The sequence below is a fragment of the Juglans microcarpa x Juglans regia genome, chromosome 3D (genome assembly GCF_004785595.1).
Source record: "Juglans microcarpa x Juglans regia isolate MS1-56 chromosome 3D, Jm3101_v1.0, whole genome shotgun sequence".
NCBI lineage: Eukaryota > Viridiplantae > Streptophyta > Magnoliopsida > Fagales > Juglandaceae > Juglans > Juglans microcarpa x Juglans regia.
Window position 1 is genome coordinate 3,432,756 of NC_054598.1, and position 22,650 is coordinate 3,455,405.

The window sequence follows — 22,650 nt, forward strand, 5'->3', positions numbered from 1 at the left end:
ATATATATATATATCAGCCTTCTAAAAAAAATTGAATTAGACCATCTGATTAAATTTTAATAGATAGTAAAGAAAAAATCTCTTTTGAAGCACGCGAGCAGCCAAATCAGAACGCGCATGCTAGTGATAGGGCCCCCCAGTGTCGACTAGCGCCTACTCCTATAAATACAGATTAGAACCAATTTCTTGCATCGCCGCCTCCCCGACGTCTCTACCAACGTACTCGTTCCTCGTTCCGAGCGTTTCCACTAACAACTCCTAGCAATGGTTAGTGGTGTTGAGGCTTTTTTCGGTGATCTTAACAATGAGAATATCGAGCCGCTGCCTGAGGACTTCGATCCGACGGGTTTGATCGAGGAGCATGTGCCTCCGGTTGTGGAAGCTAAGAGTGAAGACAAGGACAAGAAAAGGGAGATTGTGCTTGGGAGGAATGTGCACACCATGTGCCTGGCCATCACGGAGCCTGATGCCGACGATGATGTTACTGGGAGAGAGGGAGGTTTATATGGCTAGCTTCTTAGCTCGTTATAGGAAGTCACTCATCGAGAGAACCAAGCACCATTTGGGTATTTCACAAACTTGCCCGTTTCGACTTCGTCGACTTTAACTTGTTTGTTTTTACGATTGAATAAAATACTATTAAAATATATTTTTTTAATATTATTTTTATTTTAAGATTAAAAAAAATAAATTATTTGTTTATTTTATTTTATGTAAAAATTTTAAAAAATTATAATGATGAGATAAGTTGAGAAGAGTAGTGAAAATAATTCAGGCCTTAGGCTTGTTTGGGACCTAATATGAGACACAAAATTATCATTTCATTTCATCATATCTTATTTTTAAACATAATTCAAATACAAAATTTTCAAATAAATCATTACAATTTTTTCAACCTAATCATTACAAATTTTTTAAATTTTTAAATAAAAAATAATTGTAATTTTTTCAAATTTATAAATAAAAATAATATTATAAAACTATATTCTTATAATATTTTAATTTTATAATATTTTTTATTTAATTTTTTCTCTCTTCTTTTTCAAAACTTAAAAAATACTTAATTCAAACTATCCCATTACTATTTACAAACTATCTTACTTTTATTCACAAAAATCTATATATTTCTAAAGCAATGCTATGTACAGTTTCTAAATAGAGATTACATTGCAAGCTTAGTTAATTTTATTCTTAAATTTTTTTAAAATTACAATAATATTCTTATCAAAATAATATTTTTTTCTATTTAATAAAAGATTTGTACATATAATCTCTATTTAAAGATTACAAATATAATTTCTCATATTTCTATACTGTATAATGTGTGTATGCCTGACCACCAATTGTGAATAGTGGTCTTTTTGGCTGCTTGCACCCTTTATCAGGAAAAGAAATCAATTTCTATGTACTGTGCCTGCACCTGGAATAAGTATGTTGATGTTGAGTAGTGCGTCCAAGTTGATCGGTTATTTCAATTAAATAGGTTGGAGAGCGGGGCTGCGGGTTCAAAACCATAGGGTGGTTGTGTAAATTGCCAATAAAATAAGAGTAAACATCGACATCTATCCTTTGGATGGTTGAAAGATTTGGCTTCAAGTTATTTCGTTTTGGTGTGTGGTTATTATCATATCTTGTTTAGACTGCGAACCTGTATATACATTTTATTTTCATAAAGCAGATTGTTTGCCTATGTAAAGCAGAGGCCGAAAGCTATGTGCTGAGCCTCTTATTGTTACCTCATTTGTATGCATATCATATTATGCTTCATGTACATAGGATATTTGGAAGTTCTTGTTACTAGAAGTTCATGATGGTTCAAGTGGTAAATGTCTTGGTCTTGATGGTATGCTCCCTCTAGGTATATGGTCCAAATCCTCTTGGGTGCAAACAGGAAATCTTCCCCTTAAATTATCCAATGTGCACTTGCGAAAAACTCATTTTCGAGAGCTTGCATCTCAAGACTAGTCAGGACTCTCTTCTCGGACACCCAGTAACAATTAAAAAAAAAAAATCATGATGGCATAGATGAAGACTCTTTATACTGATCTCATTATCTTACTTTTTCTTGTAATTTGGTTACTGCACAATTCCTAAGAACTCTGCACTTCTACTGCATGAGCGAATGGTAGTCCGGAAATATCTTTCATTTGCAGGGGCAAAAATTCTGACACTCTTCACTGAATGAAAATCTCTAATAGGTTACCCTTATAACTTGGACTTCGATTATGGTGCTCTCGGACAGCTGCAACACTTTGCCATTAACAACCTTGGGGATCCATTTATAGAGACCAACTAAGGTGTCCACTCGACAATTTGAAGTGGGTGTTTTGGACTGGTTTGCCCGTCTATGGGAACTAGAGAAGAATGAATACTGGGGCTGCATCACTAATTGTGGCACAGAAGGGAATCTTCATGGTATCCTAGTTGGGTTAGCACGACAAACTTCAGCCTTCTGAGCTTTTATTTTGAGATTGTAAAATCTAAGTTGATGCCCAGAAAAGAATCTAAGCACATTGACTCATGTTGCAGGAGAGAGGTGTTTCCTGACGGGATTTTGTATGCCTCACGTGAGTCGCATTATTCAGTTTTTAAAGCAGCAGAATGTACAGGATGGAATGCGTAAAGGTCGACACTCTTGTCTCAGGTGAGATTGATTGTGAAGATTTCAAAGACAAACTTATTGGTCACAAGGACAAACCAGCCATCAGAAATGTTAACATAGGTAATGCTCTCTCTCTCTCTCTCTCTCTCTCCACACAATTTTTTTTCCCTGTGGCTTGCTTATTATTTTAAGGTTCACTCTATGAAATTTCACAGGAACAACTGTTAAAGGAGCTGTTGATGATCTTGATCTGGTTATACAGAAACTTGAAGAAGCAGGATTCACACGTGACAGGTTCTACATCCACTGCGATGGGGCTTTATTTGGACTCATGATGCCTTTTGTCAAACGTGTAAGGAGCATTCCATGCCTTTCTGACAACTGCAAGCTTCCAGGTTAGAATATTGAAAATGAACATTCTCTCGAACGCGGTGCTTATACTAAATAAAAAACAATGCTTATACAGCACAAGTTGGAATTATCTGTGCGGTTCAGTATTTATTTGGTGGTCATGTAATGCAATGCATGCACATGATGCTGTCTTTTTAGCATTTTTCCTTCTATCATTCGCAATCTTTGTTTTCAAGAATGAAATTTCAAAACCATTCTACATTTTCTGCTGTGCCTGTGCTCACTTATATTGTTAATCGTCAGGCCCCAAAAGTTTCTTTCAAGAAGCCTATTGGAAGCGTGAGTGTTTCGGGTCACAAGTTTGTGGGTTGCCCAATGCCATGTGGTGTGCAAATCACAAGACGGGAGCCCATTAATGCTCTCTCAAGAAATGTGGAGTTCCTTGCTTCTAGGGATGCAACAATTATGGGCAGTCGAAATGGCCATGCTCCTATCTTCCTGTGGTACACCTTAAACCGGAAAGGATACAGGGGATTCTAGAAAGAAGTTCAGAAATGCTTAGAAATGCTCACTACCTAAAAGATCGTTTAAGAGCTGCAGGCATAGGTGCAATGCTGAACGATCTTAGTAGCACTGTTGTATTTGAGCGTCCACAAGATGAGGAATTCGTTCGAATGTGGCAGCTTGCTTGCCAGGGCAACATTGCTCATGTTGTGGTAATGCCCAACGTCACTGTAGAGAAGCTTGACCATTTCTTGGATGAGCTCGTTCAGAAACGTGCTACATGGTTTCAGGATGGAAATCCTCAGCCTATTTGTATTGCATCAGATGTAGGTGGAGAAAATTGTATTTGTGCATTGCACAAGACCCATTACCATATGAGAAATGATACTTGTAGTCGTGAGTATACAAGTATTGTGCAATCACTTTGAAAAAAAGAATAAATATGGAACCTATGTGAAAAAATAATAATTTTTTAATAGTGAACCCTACTCTTTTTTAAAACGACTGCATAACACTTGCACATTCTACAACTGCATATAGCATTACTCTTACCATATTAAAGCATTAGAACTATATGCCATTTGTTGTTAATAGGGACCGTGGCTGTTTATTTTCGAAACAAAGATGAGGGAGAAAATTAGCAAAGGATACTGAAATCTATTCTCTCTTGACTCCTCAAAACGTAATAAATATGTATTGTTATGATAATTGTTACAGTCACAAAAAGATCTTTATTATAAAAATAAACTTTGTAAATTGATCGTGTGGCTTTTATGTAATATATTATATTTAATTTACACTAAAAATAACTTTATAATCTGACATACCACATTAGTTTAGAAATTTAATTTTATAAAATTATTTTGTGGCTAAACCAATCATCTATTGCTATCAATCGAGTTTCCCTATCAACGTGAGAGCCTGCCCAAGTGTGTGCTAGAAGTTAAGAACATTTAAGTAAAATAATCAAGATTATCTGTTTAAGATAAACCATAGAGTATAATTTTGACCATTGTATTTATCAACGGAATTATATTAAATAATTAGGATGATTTGTTTCTGGTAAAATGAAGAGGACTGAATTAATGGGTAAACCATCACCAGTACTAGTATATGGCCCAAGCAATTTTGAAGTACTTACTTATATTGCTAGTAAATGATCTCTAATTGGGTACTTTGTGCCTAGCTAGGTAGCTAGCTACCGACTATTATTAATCAAAACAAATGTTTTAGCAATAAAAGTATTATATAAAATAAATTCACTCGTGATTTGATATGATACGTCAGATTGTAAAATTATTTTTATTATAAAATAGATGATCTTACGAAATTGCATTTTGTAAAATTTTTTTTTTATATAATTTTTTTATATCTATAATAATTATAATCAATAATACGAGGGTAGGGGCTAGGTTATTGTCCCACCATTTCTCTCATGGGCTTATAATTTAAGATGATACTAAACGGGCCCGGGGAGTACCATTAGTTACTATTTATGCTTATTATTATTATTTTATGAATAATGCTATTATATTTTTTCAATTTATTTTCTCATTTTAAGTATTTATATATTTAATTTTCTTAAAACTATTTTAATAGTTAAGGAAGTAACTATTAGTTTATTTATATTTTTTTAAAAAAAAAATTAATTATGTTTAAAAAATGTTTAAAAAAAATGTAATTTACACTAAACGGTATACAGTGTGGACACATGCAGGCAATAGAGTAACACCACTATTATTTTATAATGGAAGTCAAATTACAAGATGGTACATCTACCATGATTATATCTTATCTTAGTGGATATGGATAGATAAAAGATCAAGTGGGTGCAATATATATTTTCACGAGCTTTCCATGACGCACGTACGTACACAATTTATTAACTAATTCTCCAGTAGCTTATAAATTCCTATATATCAAATTAAGAAGATATATATATATATATATATTAAGACAATTAAAGATATTAATATTGATGGATCGCAAGCCCATGATGATGACATAAATATATATCCCTTTTGAAACATTAATAATATTATAATTACTGAGATCGAAATTGACAGGATTGGAATGCAAGACTTCATGCATGATATTCTGTTGGTTTCGTGTGGCGGCCACACTTCTTCCTTTCTGCAGCTTTATCTTTATTAAGTTATATGTGTTGTTTTTTATGAATAACGTCGATAGGTACGTAACCATCGAATATTATTGAATATTATATATAGCAGGTGGATTTGTTTCCTAGCTTTTTCTAGGGTTCGCAAACAAAATTAATCTGTGCTCCATAACTATATATGGACTTGGTCAATATATATTAATTCCTAAACCTTGGATTAATATATATATATATATAGGTAGGTAGTACTGCCAAACCACATTTTAGAGTCGGTCCGATCGATATTAATTCATCATAAAGAAATCTTTTAATTTTTCGGTGCAGCGCGCGCATCAGTAGTATGATTGGTTTTAAAGTCATATCCAACCAAAAAAGGTACGTAGAGAAATCTGTAATTAAGCTGCATATATATATATATATATATATATAATTGCCATTTTGCCTTATGCTACAAATTAAAGTTAGTAATTTCTGATCTGTCGTAGTTGTTGAGTAGTACTCTCTATATATACATTTATATATATATATGAAAAATTCTATATAATATACTATCATCTCATTTTCATCTCACTATGTAAGTTGTGACATATTTATCATCATTGAATGATCATTTATTAATAGATGATTATTTATCATTTAATAATAATAAATGTCACATCTTATATAGCGGGATGAAAATCATGAGATGAGAGTGCGGTATATAACATTAATTACTATATATATATATAGAGAGAGAGAGAGAGAGAGAGAGAGGGGTCCTAGTAGTACTTCAGATGATCCTTGCCTCCGAAAACACTCTATCCGACCGTTAAAAGAAAGTTCATGCATCTAATCCCACCCATTTTTTAATTTTCTGTTTTTCTTTTTTAGGTTCTCTTCATTATTCTGGCAACTTTTTCTTTAGAACGTCTATGTATATATATGTATGTATGTGTGTATATATATATTCTGCATTATATGTGTTTCACGGGATCGATATTATATATATACAGTATATATACGTAAATGTCTGGCATCTATTAAAAAAGAAAGTTTCTCGTATGTACGTATACGTAGTAGTATATATCGTAGCTAGAACCAAATTAAAAATACGGCCGATGCCGGCAACATTCATACAGCAATTCTGAAATCAGCTGGGATTATATAAATAAGCGAATACGCACGCTCTGCACGGTCCCCATGATCTGATAATTCGTACAAAGAATATAACTGCTAGCTTATTGTTCAATGCGAAATCAATAATTCGCACACAACTTTGAATTAGTTATACCATGCACATGAAGTCCGAAACTTGGGTCTTATAACATCTTTAGTTTTCAAGAGTCCCATGCAGCTAGCTGTTGTTCACTCTATATGATACATGAGTATATATAGGCAGTACGTAGGCAAGCCAACAGATATACATATATTAATATATATCTTGAAGATCGCAATATATATATATATATATATATATATATAGGATATTGATCACTGGAACGACGGAAAAAAAATGCGTGGTTTTGAAGGGAGGAATTACTAGCTAAGCTCAACCGAGTGAGTACTCAATTGCTAATTGCTCTAAAGCCAACCGATTATTTTAATTGGGACCCCCGTACGTAGTACTTAAGTCCACAAGTTGACGGTAATTAATAAACTGCAGGCTATACATATAAGGTAGAAATATGTTGAAGATAATCTGGGGAAGAATCTTAGGATCGATGAGTCTCAACAGCTAATTTATTTGACGTTCCAGAAGAAAATAGTTCTGTTAAATTAACAAGTATTCATTTCATGTTCACAAAAAAAAAAAAAAAACTCTTTTGTTTGGAACTTTTGGATTATATATATATATATATATATGATCGATGATCAGCATTTGGCAGAAAGATTTATTAGCCATTTGTACATCTCGTTGGACCAGCAAATACATGAGATAGTTCATCAAGATCCGATCGAAAGAGCTAGCTGGAAAGAAATAAAAAAAAAAAAGTAAAAAGCAGACAACGTACATGATGAGAAAATTAAGAGCATATATCAGAAAAAGTGTTAAATTGGTTACAGTCCCGTAGAACCAACAAGCTTGGTTAAGCCAAAAGTAACTCCCATGGCAAGCCATCCCCCAGCCAACACCCTCAAAGACGACTTCACCACAGGTGCTTTCCCTAGCACTGCACCTAACCATCCAAACCCTAACAAGGCAATGCTCACAACCCCTATCACCACCCCCACCCTAACTCCATAATCCTTAACAAAGGCAGCCCCGAGTAGAGGAACCAACGCCCCCACCGCAAATGCAAGTGCAGACGCTCCTGCTGCCTGCCACGGGTTTGGCAATTTCTCCTTCTCGGCATCCAGCTCCTCGGCTCCCATGTTTTGAGTCCGACTCTCTCTCTTCATTTGAGCCATTTCGATGTCATATTGTGAGTAAACGGAGACGAGTTCTCCGATGGCCATACTACAAGCTCCAGCAACCAAGCCTGCAATCCCAGTGAGGACCATGGTCTTAGCGTCCCTTTTGACGGCTCCAACTCCCATCATTAGAGATGCTGTGGAGAGCAACCCATCATTGGCGCCCAAGACGGCAGCTCTGAGCCACTGTGCTCTTTTCGCATAATCTAAAACCTTGATTACCTGTTCTTCTGCATGTTCTTGGGTTTGTCCCAGCTCGACGTCGAAAGGCATGGCTTCCTTAACAGATGGTTCGTGATCGGGGTCTTGTCTGGTTGCCATGGAAGAAATGAAGCAAAGAAAACAAAGATAAACAAGGACTCGGAGTACTCAGGAAATGGTACTGTTGGCTATGGCCTGGGGGAGTTCAGAGGATGGATTAATGGCTATGAGGGAGTGTGGAGAGCACACGCCCCAGGGACAACTATATACATAGGAAGGAATTGTCGTAAGACGTAATCGTACAGGTGGGATGTGGTGGAGGCCACTTGGGATAGGCTGAAAGTGGAGCCGCGTCACGAATCTACGTGTTCACACTTGCAAAATAAAAGCTACGTTACCTGTAAAGGTTTATTTGCGGAATAACGATAGATTATTATCTTATTACTATTTTTTATTATTTTTTTATTTGATTTTTTTAATTTTTTATTTTACTTAATAATTAAAGAAGTGAGCATTAGTAAAGTTATATATTTTTTTAATTTTTTTTTAATGATTAAAGATGTTAAAAAAATACTTTAAAAAAATAATAAAAAAACTTTGAAATATACTTGGGTTGTAGATAGGTAGTAATAAAGGAGTAAGCCTATCACTACCCTTATTTATGAGTATGAAAAATATTTGGATTATGAAAAATAATCTCATCTCATTTTATTTTATCATTATAATTTTTACAAATTTTTATATAAAATATAATAAACAATTCAACTTTTTCAAATCTCAAAATAATAATAATATTAAAAAATAACATTCTAATAATATTTTCTTTAACTTATCTAAAATTATCTCGTCTCATCTCACTATCCGATAGTCTTAAATTTTTTTATAATTAAAGTAATTTCGCAATAAATAACGTTTCAATTTATGGATATATAAATGAATAATAGTAAATACAATTATAAAATATATAAGTTTGCATATTCTTTTTGAAAATAAAAAATAAAGTTTATTATTAAAAAAATAATTTTTTATTCAAATTTTAAATTTATTTACTTTTTTAAAAAGAGTGTGCATAGTTTATACATTTTAGGACTGCAAACTCTACATATTTCTTTTAAAAAAATAGATACATCTAAAACTCATATAAAAAATTATTTTTTTAACAGTAAATCTCACTTTAAAAAAAATAAAAAAAACATTACGCACATAACTTATACTCTTAAACTGTACGTAACATCAATCGGTAAAACTCATTATATATATATAACCTTTTACACACTCTAGAACTGGTTTTTCTTTATCTTTTCTGAAATAATTTACAACGTTGTCACGAAAAGCAGGCAACGCTATTTTCGGTAAACAAAAAAAAAAAAAAAAAAAAAAAAAAAAAAAAAAAAGGAGGTTATAATCATAAAAAGATTTTATAAAAATAATTCTACAAATTTACATGATTTAATATAATACGTTAGATATATTTTATATTAAAAATAATTTTATAATCTAACGTAACACACTAAATCACATCAATTTATATTTATTTTTGTGCCTAACAAATTTCTAAGAAAAAAGCGAATATCCTCAGTTCTGAAATTTTTCGTATTAACTTTAGGAAACACTTTAATTTATAAGAAGAAATATTACCATAAAATGACAAAACCATTAAGGCCTTGTTTATTTTTAGAAAACTTTTTAACTTATCTCAGCTCATCTAATTATTACAATTTTTTTAAATTTTTATATAAAATAAAATAAACAATTCAATTTTTTAAAATTCTAAAATAAAAATAATATTAAAAAATATATATTTTAATAATATTTTATTTAACTTTTAATTTTAATCTCAATATATCTCATCTCTTAAGACGTTTCACTCGATCGTACTGGACCCTATATATAAATTACCAAATTAGTATATATTATCTTTTTCCTTGCTTACAATGGGCTTCCACGATTCCTTTCAAACTCTGTTGCGTGAGAACATTAAACATATATAAATAGGATAAATAATAGTTACAATCTTGAATTTATAAGCACTGTATAATCATTTTAAAAAAATAAATAAATATAAAATTTATATGAAAAAAATAATAAAATTTTAATAATAAATTTCACTTTTTTTCAAAATAACTATATGATACTTACACACTCTACGACTATATGTAACATTACTTTATAAATATATATACAGTATTTGAGTGCATGCATGGACATGTGGAGCTGCTTTTAGTAAAGCGTTGTCGCTATAAATAACCTGCCCGAGGGCACGTGCCATTCACACTACATACTAAATATCACTATCTTATTTCTTTTTTTTTTTTTTTTTCTAAAATACCACCATCCAAACACCTTCACCATGTAATGTAATTGGATCTAGTCTCCCGTATTGCACATTTTGGAACGGTATACAAACTTCACATATTGAAGAATATTATGCATCAACCACTATTTACTCTCACTTCCCACTTATAATTTCTTTTGTTTTCATAAGGTATGAGGATTTTTTTTATAGAATGTGGAGTGTGAAGTAGTGAATAGTAACTGATAAAGAAGAATTTTTCTTTGGATAAAATATAAAATTGATTGGCCAAATCAACACCAAGGATTCTATCTTTATTGACCGTAACTCAAGGTCCCATGGTTCGAAATATGCATAGTGCTGTGGAAGGCAGCCAAACAGGCATTCCCAGTTCACCAAACAACAATAAATGTTCAGCAGTTACTGAATTTTTAAAGTAGAACAAAATCATCTAGCCATTACTTCACTTTATGGAAAAGCTTTGGCGCCACCTGCATTGCAAAATGGAAATTTTTTAGAAGATGCAGATCAATGTAAACGACATCAGTCTCCTTATAATTGGAGAATGCTACTTTACTTACACATTTGTCAACACATGACCAGTAATCAAAATATTGTCCAGTGCAGTGCTTCTGCCCAGTTTCATCTCCTTGGATCCTCTTAACGCATGCCTGTAACAAGAGATCGATTACAACTGTGACTCACTTCTCTTCCCAACTATTTAGGTCATTTAGAGGCTTTTCACTCAGAACCTATCAGATATTTTTTGAATAAATGCTTTCACATGAATATTACCCAGGTGAATACACACCCCATACGAGCATGTTGACAAATGAGAGAGTTGTTGGTAAATCTAAAACATAAAGGAAGCAGGCAAGCCCCAAATAGGAGAAAATAACACCAGCTTGCTCATTCCTGAGATTAAAAAAAAAAAATAGTTCTTGCCTAACTTTTCCGTTTCTGTCTTTCACCTATCACATCATTCAAACCAATATTATCCAGTTTCCACTGACCATCAGAGCACCCTGTTAGCAGAAGTTCCACTCGTGACAAAAAGAAATACTCTCTCCACCACCAAGTGTTCGTCTAATATACAATTTTCAAGGTCTCAAAATGTTTTTCCACTGTGAAGAGTCAACGATCACATTTTTTAATATCTTGTAAGCATGTCCCTTGCTTGATTTGAAAACTTTGTATTGTGCCCTTTGCTTTTTGTGATTTTAAACTAGAGAGGGTGCTTTGAAAACTTACAAATTTTGTCTCCAAATTCAACACATTAAATGTGATAGCCTAGATTAGGGAAGCTTCTATTAATTACCACATCAGGTGTGTGGGTCAATGTCAGTATGAAATTTTAGAATCCCTACAATGGTTTCAATCTTGCTAAACCTTATGATCAATTCCAATTTTAATTTTAACATCAATAAACAGTCCACTTTATTTATTGAAGTCCTAGAAGATTAAAGAAAAGTTAAATGACCTTCAAGAGTTTTCCCACATTCATTAGCTGGATTCAAGTCTAACATAGGAAGTTCATATTTGGTGAAAAGGCTTGGATCTCCACAAAATTATTTGTCTATCCCCATATGAGAGATACTTTGGAAATCAAATAGATAAAGTGATGGAAGTAGATGGCACACAGTGCACCGAAAATATCCTATCCTAGTATACAGGCTCCACTAAATACCCCACTGAAAAAAAAAAATAAATAAATAAATAATTGATCAGTCACTAAACAAAAAAAATTGGTCCGGCAATAGCATGAAAATCAGCCTAAGAATCATCCAACCAGAGTATCCAAAATATAAGTCTTTCAAAGGACCAGCGGTATAACTGACAAACCGTCAAACGCCATTTAAAAGATACAATGCCTTTTTTGGTGGGCGAGGGAGGTCTTTTGACACACAAGCTAGTCTAGTTAAGTGATTTCACCATAAACTCCACATATCCATATATTCTGCATTCTGCATGACCAATATAAAGCACGCAAGCTAAGTTAAAGCAAGAGCTCATTGGAAGATACAGACCTAATTACTACTAGAAAATGGGGTACAAAAGCCTCTCCTTGAGCACACCCCTCCCCCAACCCAAAAAACAAAAGGAATGGGAGAAAGGACTTGGAACTAATGAGTAATAGAGAAAGGCAAAACAAATTTGAGTAATAAGGTAAGGGATCTACGAGAATAGCACGAGGACTTAAAATGTGCATCCATATTCTACAGACAAAGCCTTCTTTATCCAAAAAAAATATTTTTTGGAAATTTTACCACACCTCTTATATATTACCACCCTTCTCCACTTAAAACCTTCCCCTAAACCATATCCATCCAAACACTCTCCACCGGAAGAGATGGGTGGGAACAAAAATAATTGAAAGAAACAATAATGCAATATACCTGATATTCAAGTAATGGTTTCACACACTTTGGCTTGCAAGACTCTTCAAGATATTTCTTCGGATCAACAGGTTCATCATCCGCCCTAAGGATACAAAAACACATAAAAGTACACAAAGTAAAGTACAAGCCAAACATCACAGAATTAGAGAGGCCTAATACCAAAAGAACAGGGAATTTAAATAAAATGAATGCATGGTCTCAACTATGGTAGATTTTCAAATAACCAAAAGAACAGGGAATTTAAATAAAATGAATGCATGGTCTCAATTGTGGTAGATTTTGTTATCGATAGTGATTGTGAAGGGATAGAACCACAAGGGAAACTAGTGTTCGACATATTTATAAGAGGATAGTAGTCAATCTTCTTGCATTAGGGAAAACACGATAGTGTATTCGTTCATATATAATGAATATGACAAAAGAGATGGAGGAAGAAAAACTAAATTTTCTTTATGGACTCTAGGTGAAGGTAGATGAGTGATATTCATAGAACAAATATCCAATGGCACCTTCCTGAGTGGTAGAAAGTAAAAAATCATGAGACCAAAAGATGGGCAGGGTGAAGATAAAATGTTCAAAATATGATGCAACAAAAACCCTGAGGGCGAAGGGATTATGTTAAGACAGTACTTACATAGCAATATAAGGGCAATACAAACAACTCAGAGCAAGGAGAAGCCGGCTGGGTCACTTGGGGTCGCTAAAAAAGACAAAGGCAACGGTCAGCATTTCTTAAAGCATAAAAACAAGACTATTGAATAGAGTTCATTCAAGCACAGGAAATAATAGTTGAAAACACAAGCCACAAATTTCAACTACCTTATGTCCATATTAACAATTTCGAAACATAATTTCTCAGCACATACGCTAAGGCCTCGAAATACAGATGACGAACAAACCCCCCAAAACAGCGTAAACCAAAGCATTTTATGAAATTAGAAAGGAATCAAACGATAGAGTCAATCGTTTGTGGAAATTATTTGGATGATTGGATCAAACCTCTATTCTTTCTTAAACATTTCTAAATATTCACTTCAGAACTTTCTTGAACAGCGATCTTTTCTGATTCTTCTTTTTTTTTCCTTCTCAAGACCATTTTATAAGGAACTTACGAAACCTAAAACCTAGGTTTGTAGATCAAATACGTGCAGGAGATTCTCGAAAATCCAGAAAATTAACATTGGAAAATAGAATAACAGATCTGACTAATAAAAATAAATCAGACAGAGAAAGATATAGAAAGCGCAATGACCCTTACCTTGAGAAGTCTAACCTCGGTGTGTGCTGTGAATGTGTTCGAGAGAGGCGTCAGGAGTATAAAAGACTGCGACCTGCGTAGTTGGGCTACTCTTTTTATTTTTAGCCTTTTAGGCTTCCTTCCAGCTTGTGGGTGCCCGATGCGTGCCCACTGCCTATCCTTTTGTGCTGAATGCCGGCCTTAAAATCGCGTGCCAAAGCCCATCTCTGTGTCTAATTTTTTTCAGTTAACATTTTGCTGAACTTACTTTTTAGACGTCCCTATCCAGATGAACGTAATTGATTTTATTTGAAAATCTTGCACGGTCTCTACATGGTGTAAACGCATTCAAATTTAATTATTCTATTATATTATTTGTATATGAGAACATTTTAGTCAGATTATATAAAATTAATCTTACAAATTAATATAACTTTATGTGATTGGTCAGATTATAAAATTACTTTAATTATAAAAAAATTAATAGATCACATAAAACCGTATTAGTTTGTAGAATTATTTTTTATATTCTCTTTATAGTTATAGCAATTCTCTTGGCATATTTTGGTGTGATAGAACAATCACGTCTATCTTATATATTAATTAATAGTAAAATAAACTCATATTAAACACACTTATGGACGAGTATGGATAAGGGTTTATTTGGAAATAGATCTCATCTTAAAATTCTCATATCATCATATCTCCTTCCCAAACATAATTCAAATATAAATATTTTCAAACTAATCATTATAACTTTTTCAAATTAATTATTACAACTTTCACAACTTTTCAAACAAAAAATAAAAAATAATTCAATTTTTTCAAATCTCCAAACAAAAATAATATTATAAAACTATATTATAACAATATTTTAATTTTATAATATTTTTTATTCAACTTTTTTTTTCTCTTTTTTTAAAACCTAAAAGATATTCAACTCAGACTATCTCATTATTATTCATAAGTTATCTTATTATTATTTATAAAATTCTTATTTTATCTCACTTTCTATATAAGCCCAAATGATCATAAAAATGATACAATGATGCGTAGGAAGATATATTGCGTTTTGAGATTACTATCGTTTATAGAAGGGAAACGGTCTTTCAAATGGCCTAACTAATTTGGAGCTCAAAGCTCAAGTAACATTACTACAATCAATGAAACTTTGGCGCTCAACACTTAATTTATTTTTCTAGAATGCGACTCTCAACTTGTACACAAAGTTATCAGTGATAGTCATGAAGACATTGATTGGTCTATCCAAAATATCATTGAGGATTATCGACATAAACTCAGTTAGTTCACAGATTGGAGATCCTTACATGCCCCCATAAGTGCCAACCATAAGGCACATAAGCTTGCTCAAAGAGTTGCTAACTCATTACGCATTACCCAAGATCCTATTACTCATGACTTTCTCTATTGGACTTATACTGGATTTAACGCCCCATAACTTTTATTTATGTTGTTTATGTTCTGTAATAACTCTATAATTCTGTATTCCCTTTTATTTAATATATAGTTGGTTTGAGTAAAAAAAAAAAAATTGGCCTGACTAATTATGGTCATCCGGTTTATGATTTTTTGGGTCTAAATCACTCCTTTCAAAGCATATAGTAGGTCGTTCTGTTCTTGATAGATAACGTCCCTCTGACCTTCAACCCTACCAATAAATATTTCTTATCGTACTCACAAAAGGGTTGTGCTTATTTGCTTGCTTAGTTTTGGTGCAATTTTTGTTACATAGTCTCTCTCTGTGTTTTTCAAAAGACACTTATAATTTAATAGTAATATATTCCTCTTTTATTTAATACAATAATATTATTTTATAACATTTACGCATCATTCATATTAGATTATATTAACGACGTCTATCTTTTTTTCCACGTGAAGATGACGCATTTATTGGGTTAAAACTTAAAATTCACAACCTCGTACTTCGTCTTCTTGCATAGTCTCTTTGATATGGCATTTTAAAGTCCTATATATAAATTCAAAAATTATATGTACAGTTACTTTTGTATATTCTTTGTACCTTCTATTGATGTAATTGATTGCATCAATTTTTTTAATATAAAATAACTGTTTTAGTCAATCACATTAATAAAATGTATAAAAAATACATAAAAGTGATTATACATAACTTTAAGATTTCTAGAAGTATTATGTTTAAGATTTGTCGTAATCACCAGACATTTTCTTTGCAGTATCTCATTATTCTGTCATAAGTAAAGGTATACTCAAAAAATCTGGTGCTTACTTTAAAAAATATATATATAAGTGATGTTTTGACGATAACAGACAACCATCACTTAATATGGAAAAATTTGCACTTTGGGGTGAATATTGATTCGTGGTTCGTGATTTACACTAAAAACATGTTTAACATATATATTGAGAAGAATTATACATACAAGTTTGTCTATTGACATACTAATTACATAATGGATCTAAGAACTTTTATTTTTTTGAATCAGGATCTAAGAACTTACTACCTCAATTTATATATATATATATATATATATATACACAAACACACATACACACATGTAATAGAAGTATTATAGTCACAAAGAACTCTTATAAAATTAGTTCTACAAATTGACATGACTTCAGTGGTAGAACCATGAGGCCCCTCTATTTTTTTTTTTTTATTCAAGATTTCTGCTCTTTTTTTTTTTCATAATTCTATATACATATTTTATCTATATATATATGAAATCCACCCCCCCACCCGCAATATATATATATATATATATATATATATATATATATATATATATATAATTCTCATATGCTGTCCAAGATCTCCTAAAATTTCTGTATACATATAAATCTCTTTTCAATTTTTTTCCTATAGTCTCAACATTTTGTACAATTTTTATATATTATCTATATTCTATGATATGGTCCCTTCAAAATTAAATTAAATTAAAGTTAGGTTTATGAGAAATAATAAATGCATTAATTTATATCCCAAAATCTTTTATTAAACAACATTAGGCTTTTTAATATGAAATCCAAAGTGAAATAAATTCAATAAATTATTTAGTTTTGATGATCTCTAAGAAAAATAATTAAGAAGTTTTTTCTATCGAGCAAGAAAATATTTATTTTAGATCTTAATTGTAGTATTATACGCTTAATGTGACACCGAATTAATATCTAGATTTTCTACTAAACTTGATAAACTAGCTTACTGACTAGAATAAAAGATAGGTTTTTAAAAGATCACTTGACATTTTTTATTAAAAAAATAAATTCTAAATATTTCATTACAAAAGTAATAATAGATGAATATATATCTATGAAATATTGTCGTCAGAAATATGAAATACATGTTAAGTTGTATTTTTTATAATTTTATCTTTGCATATATATAACAAATTATTGAGACCTGACTTTTTATGTGTTAAATAGGATTAAATCAAATTATCTCAACGAGCGGAATTCCTACAAAGTCGAATCTTTGCTCGTCTTACAACTCACGTCACTTAGTTGTTTGCACTTCTACGTCGTTTAGGAGGCTACTAGAGTCTCTTAAAAAATTTTACGCTTCAAGATCAAAAGATCTAGATGGTTTCTTTAGAAAAATGATGAGAGAGAGAGAGAGAGGAGAGTTTTTGTCTTTTTGTAGTATTTTTTTTTCACACATTTCACAAATAATGTATATCCTCTTATATTAAAAGAGTTTACATGTGGAAGTTAATTAACTTATCTAAATATGTCGATCCCTTAAGTTGTGATAGTGGTGGGGAGTTAACAAATCACTTTCTCACTTAAGTGGACATTACTTGGTCATGGGATTTACCCATTACCAACAATACGTAGTTATGTTTTTATGTTTTTTCATGAAATTAAGAATAAGATTTGTTTTTTTATTTATTTTACATACACGTGTCATAAGTTAGAAAAATCAGCCCCTCCTTGAAAAAATTTCTAGTTCCACCACTGCATCCTTTTATATAATACGATAGATTTATTTTATAATAAAAATAATTATTAACTCCACATCAAAACAAGTCAATATAAATGCAACTTCAACTTGAGAATAAATATAGTTCTACTGGGTCTAGACCGATTTATTGCTTTACCATAATAATATATTCGTCTTGAAATTTCAAAAAGAAAAGCGTAAAAACGGAGTGGGCCTTTGCCAACTCAAATCTACCAAAATTTCCAAGTGGTCGGCACTCAGCATGCCCAAACCGCCCACCCACCCACCCACCGAAAATAGCCGCCCTGCTGACGTGGAAAATACACTCACATAGATATAAACGACCAAAAATTCAGACAAGATTCTTGTCCCATTAAAAAGTTATAATGAAATTATATAAAAATAAATTTATAAATTAGAATAATTTTATTAGATTTATTTTATAATAAAAATAATTTTATAATTTAATATATCATAAAAAATTACGTTAATTATAAATTTATTTTTATGTAATTTTTTTGTGATTAAATTATTTTTTAAAAATAAAAACAGAAGTCACGCTCACACGTCACCACCACATTCATCCGTTTGGCAACCAGAAAAGTATTTTAGATTCCACAATTTATTCTCCGTCCCGAATAACTTTCCCTTCGAAACCAAACTGACCCGATGTCGTGAATTTGGGTTTATAAAACCAAGCAAGCTCACTCACCTGCCACCCATTTAGCTTCCAGTTTTCAGCTTCCCTACCATTTTCCAAGCTCTCTCACTCCGAATCTCTTCCCTAAAGCCAAAGCTTCTCTGTAAACGAGGTTGGTGTAGATCTACATCGTTATTGATTAATTTGTTTTATATGATTTCCATGACTCCGTTAGGTTTGCGTATTTGGAATCCGATTCTCCGAAAATTGCTTTTCAGCACAGTACTTTTCTAACTGATCTAGATCATTCTTGCTGTTTCCCAACCAGGATATTTTATAGTTCTTGATATCTTGAAGTTTATATTGGTTTCTCTGTATGTATGCATTTGTGTGTAGGGGCATCCTTGTATATGCTGGTGTAGTTGAAAAACTTATAGCATCTATGTCGTGATTTGATTTTCTAGAGTAATTAAATTCCATCTGTACTTGGAAGAAATCTAAATCAGTGATTTATAGAAGTTTATATATCTGAGAACTCGGACCATCTGTGAGTTGGTACAGGAAATGAAGCGTGTCTTTTATTGAACTACTCTCTGGAACAGTGTTGAACATGCCACGTTTTGACTTTGAGAGTTCGGATTTTTTTTTTTTCATTTTTTTACACCTGCTAATATTGTTTAAGAAAACTAATGTAGTAGAGAATGGAAATGTTTATTCCCTGAATTGTGGCTTCTCCAAATTCCAAATTTCAAGATTAACTTCATTGAAGGGAAGAAGCTTGCTTTTATGGTGCCGCAAGAACGCCACCCCCCCACCCCAAAAAAATAAATAAATAAATAAACCATGGCTCGTATAATTCGTATAGCTATTAATATTAGTCAGAACTTTCGTGGGCTCTACTTTATACCGTTTTCCTTGTGCAGGGTTATAAAAGATGGCCGAGGAGGATATTCAACCTCTTGTCTGTGACAATGGAACTGGCATGGTCAAGGTTAGCGAATTATTCCTATTTAGTTAATTAGTTATTTATAATTTCCTCCATGTTTAATCAAATGAGGGTCTTTTGCTCGAATATTGTGCTATGTAACAATTTTGGATACTTCTGCTTTAACAACACGAATATCTTTCTTCTGCCTCCTGACATGTGCAGGCTGGGTTTGCTGGTGATGATGCTCCAAGGGCAGTGTTCCCAAGTATTGTTGGGCGACCTCGCCATACTGGTGTCATGGTTGGAATGGGTCAGAAAGATGCCTATGTAGGTGATGAAGCCCAGTCTAAAAGAGGTATTCTCACCTTGAAGTATCCTATAGAGCATGGCATAGTCAGCAATTGGGATGACATGGAGAAGATTTGGCATCACACTTTCTACAATGAGCTTCGTGTCTCCCCTGAAGAGCACCCGGTACTTCTTACAGAGGCACCACTCAACCCTAAGGCCAACAGGGAGAAGATGACCCAGATCATGTTTGAGACTTTCAATGTGCCTGCTATGTATGTTGCCATCCAGGCTGTTCTGTCCCTTTATGCCAGTGGGCGTACAACAGGTTAGCATCAGTAGTCATTGATTTCTGGTTCTGACATCTATTTTGGAATCATGAACTTTGGAAAGCTCAATTTAACTTACTCTCAAGACAAACATACGGATTGGCTTGTAACAGTTTTTTAGTTTGCTCAATCCGGTGCAATTTGTGTCCATGAAAGTGAAATATGATGCGACATGAAATGGAATTTTAAGAAACTGTTGGTGAGATAGACACGTAGAACTAGGAGGTGAATTTTACTATAATTACAGTTTTGGGAGATACCTCGAGTTCTTTCTTACAGAGTTTGTGATTTTTTTCCTTCTTCCAATAGCTCTATTCATACTTGTACACTCACTGACTTTGTGGCTTGGATAGGTATTGTCTTGGATTCCGGTGATGGAGTGAGCCACACGGTGCCAATTTACGAAGGATATGCCCTCCCCCATGCAATACTTCGGTTGGACCTTGCTGGTCGTGATCTGACTGACTCCTTGATGAAAATCCTCACTGAGAGAGGGTACTCTTTCACCACCACTGCAGAGCGGGAAATTGTTCGTGACATAAAGGAGAAGCTTGCTTATGTTGCTGTGGATTATGAGCAAGAGTTGGAGACCGCAAAGAGCAGCTCTGCAGTTGAGAAGAGCTATGAGTTACCTGATGGACAGGTTATCACGATTGGAGCTGAGAGGTTCCGTTGTCCAGAAGTACTCTTCCAGCCATCTCTCATTGGTATGGAAACTCCCGGAATCCACGAAACTACTTTCAACTCCATTATGAAGTGTGATGTGGATATCAGGAAGGATTTATATGGAAATATCGTGCTTAGTGGTGGATCGACCATGTTCCCTGGAATTGCTGATCGGATGAGCAAGGAAATTTCGGCTCTTGCTCCCAGCAGCATGAAGATCAAGGTGGTTGCTCCTCCTGAGAGAAAGTACAGTGTTTGGATTGGAGGATCAATCCTAGCATCTCTAAGTACTTTCCAACAGGTAACTCCCATGTATCACGTTTTTGCTCTTTAAAAGAACTTTTAAGGAATTTCTGATTACTTCATTCGATTTCTGGTGGATGGACTAGCATGTGGGTGTTTGTGGATCTTGCTTGGTTGTTTTGTTGATATTTTTTTTTTTCCTTTTCCTATGTTTCAGATGTGGATATCCAAAGGTGAATATGATGAATCTGGTCCGGCTATTGTCCACCGGAAATGCTTCTGAGTTATTGAGGAAGAGATCGGTGGTGAATCAAGAGTCTTCTTCACTTTAGTCTTGTGTCACATGTGAGTTAAGCTTAGTTGATTTTTGAAGCTCTGGCTTTACCAATGGAGAAGAGATATGATTAGAGTTTTGGATGCTTGGGGTTGTAAGCTATAAACATGTTGTATGCTGTCTCGGTGAGTCTTAGAAGCCAACATACATTGGCAATAGTTTAGCTAGGCCTGGAACCTAGCTGGTAGCTGTCTTGTTTCCTATGGTACATCGTTTCTTATCTTTTGTGCATGAACTTAGGTGCATTGAGTTAAGAGACAGGTAAGTTTCGTTGCCTTTTTTCTCCCATGCCGGGATTCTTATCTGTTTATACCTTTGTATGTGTAACTAAATTTTCGTGTCAGTTTGTAGTGGACATTTCTAGAGAACAATTGAAGTCTTTCCTTCCTTCTGAGTATTGGTTTGAGTTTCTTCTTTGTTAAGAGGCATTTGTTCTTTTAATTCTTTCTAGCATATTTGTTTCGGATGGGATTATGTGAGGAATGAGGAATAGACTTGATGCTGCAGCCGTATTCAGCAAGTAACGATATTTCAAGACAAGGTGTAATTGGAGGTGTTAGTCGAACAATGCTATTTCTAGGGAGTGTAGCTCCTGTGGAACTCCAAATTTTTAAGAATCAAACTGAGAAATAACCCGAGGAATTTAGTGTATTATTGGATGAGCCTCAGTCTCTCAAGAATTCATATGCTTGTCGTTCTAAAAATTATGGAAAGTGTTGTCCTCTATCTAGAATGAGTCATAGAACCACCATCGATGCCATTAGAGGCCCACAAACATTTCCAGTATCACTTCTGGCTCGAAAGTTTTGGGCATGTGCTAGTGCTTGATATAGGCGATAGGGGAAATTTGGGTAGAAGACTAGAAGATTACGGTACATTGAGTTTGTAAGAGAAAAAGTAAAATAAAATATAGAATTAATCGCACACAATACAAGATTTACATAATTCGGTAATATGCTTACATTTACGAAGTTGTAGAGAATTTTATTCATATAAAAATTTAAGATATAGTGCGGCCGTACAAGAGTTTAATATAATATATAATAAATTTTAATTAGCGGTTCGGGAACTTTGCTCCCAAACCCGCCACATTGAAAATTCACCAAAAAATTCGTAATAAAATTCTTATCGGATTGGGACATTAGCACACAAATAGAACTAGGCTCTATACAGAGAAGCTCG

General features: G+C 33.2%; 3 protein-coding genes and 1 pseudogene across 3 annotated transcripts; 2 read left to right on the plus strand and 2 right to left on the minus strand.

Moving 5' to 3' along the window:
• The first annotated feature begins 96 nt into the window (after window positions 1-96).
• Window positions 97-4,516, plus strand: LOC121255522 (annotated as a pseudogene).
• A 2,897-nt stretch (window positions 4,517-7,413) lies between these two features.
• On the minus strand, window positions 7,414-8,398 carry LOC121255493 (vacuolar iron transporter homolog 1-like). Its single transcript, XM_041155854.1, has one exon. The coding sequence runs from the start codon at window positions 8,286-8,288 to the stop codon at window positions 7,614-7,616; it is 675 nt and encodes a 224-aa protein (XP_041011788.1). The 5' UTR covers window positions 8,289-8,398; the 3' UTR covers window positions 7,414-7,613.
• Window positions 8,399-10,756: 2,358 nt separating this feature from the next.
• LOC121255518 (cytochrome b-c1 complex subunit 6-1, mitochondrial) lies at window positions 10,757-14,265 on the minus strand. The gene is made up of 5 exons (XM_041155883.1): window positions 14,119-14,265; window positions 13,495-13,550; window positions 12,858-12,942; window positions 11,043-11,132; window positions 10,757-10,952 (listed from the first exon to the last, which is right to left on the minus strand). Coding segments are annotated over exons 2-5 (210 nt in total). The 5' UTR covers window positions 13,497-13,550; window positions 14,119-14,265; the 3' UTR covers window positions 10,757-10,919.
• A 4,433-nt stretch (window positions 14,266-18,698) lies between these two features.
• LOC121255437 (actin-7-like) lies at window positions 18,699-21,854 on the plus strand. The gene is made up of 5 exons (XM_041155754.1): window positions 18,699-18,852; window positions 19,604-19,671; window positions 19,831-20,224; window positions 20,579-21,192; window positions 21,352-21,854. Exons 2-5 carry the CDS (start codon window positions 19,615-19,617, stop codon window positions 21,415-21,417), a joined length of 1,131 nt encoding a protein of 376 aa, XP_041011688.1. The 5' UTR covers window positions 18,699-18,852; window positions 19,604-19,614; the 3' UTR covers window positions 21,418-21,854.
• Window positions 21,855-22,650: the final 796 nt, after the last annotated feature.

Bases quoted from the DNA above. Each gene is read 5' to 3' on its own strand.
- LOC121255493 (XM_041155854.1), bottom strand. From the start codon at position 8,288: ATGGCAACCAGACAAGACCCCGATCACGAACCATCTGTTAAGGAAGCC.
- LOC121255518 (XM_041155883.1), bottom strand. The intron at 11,133-12,857 runs GTATATTGCATT...CTCTTGTTACAG, and splicing joins AACCATTACTTGAATATCAG to GCATGCGTTAAGAGGATCCA. The intron at 10,953-11,042 runs GTAAGTAAAGTA...TTTGCAATGCAG, and splicing joins GGTCATGTGTTGACAAATGT to GTGGCGCCAAAGCTTTTCCA.
- LOC121255437 (XM_041155754.1), top strand. From the start codon at position 19,615: ATGGCCGAGGAGGATATTCAACCTCTTGTCTGTGACAATGGAACTGGC. The intron at 20,225-20,578 runs GTTAGCATCAGT...TGGCTTGGATAG, and splicing joins TGCCAGTGGGCGTACAACAG to GTATTGTCTTGGATTCCGGT. The intron at 21,193-21,351 runs GTAACTCCCATG...CCTATGTTTCAG, and splicing joins CTCTAAGTACTTTCCAACAG to ATGTGGATATCCAAAGGTGA.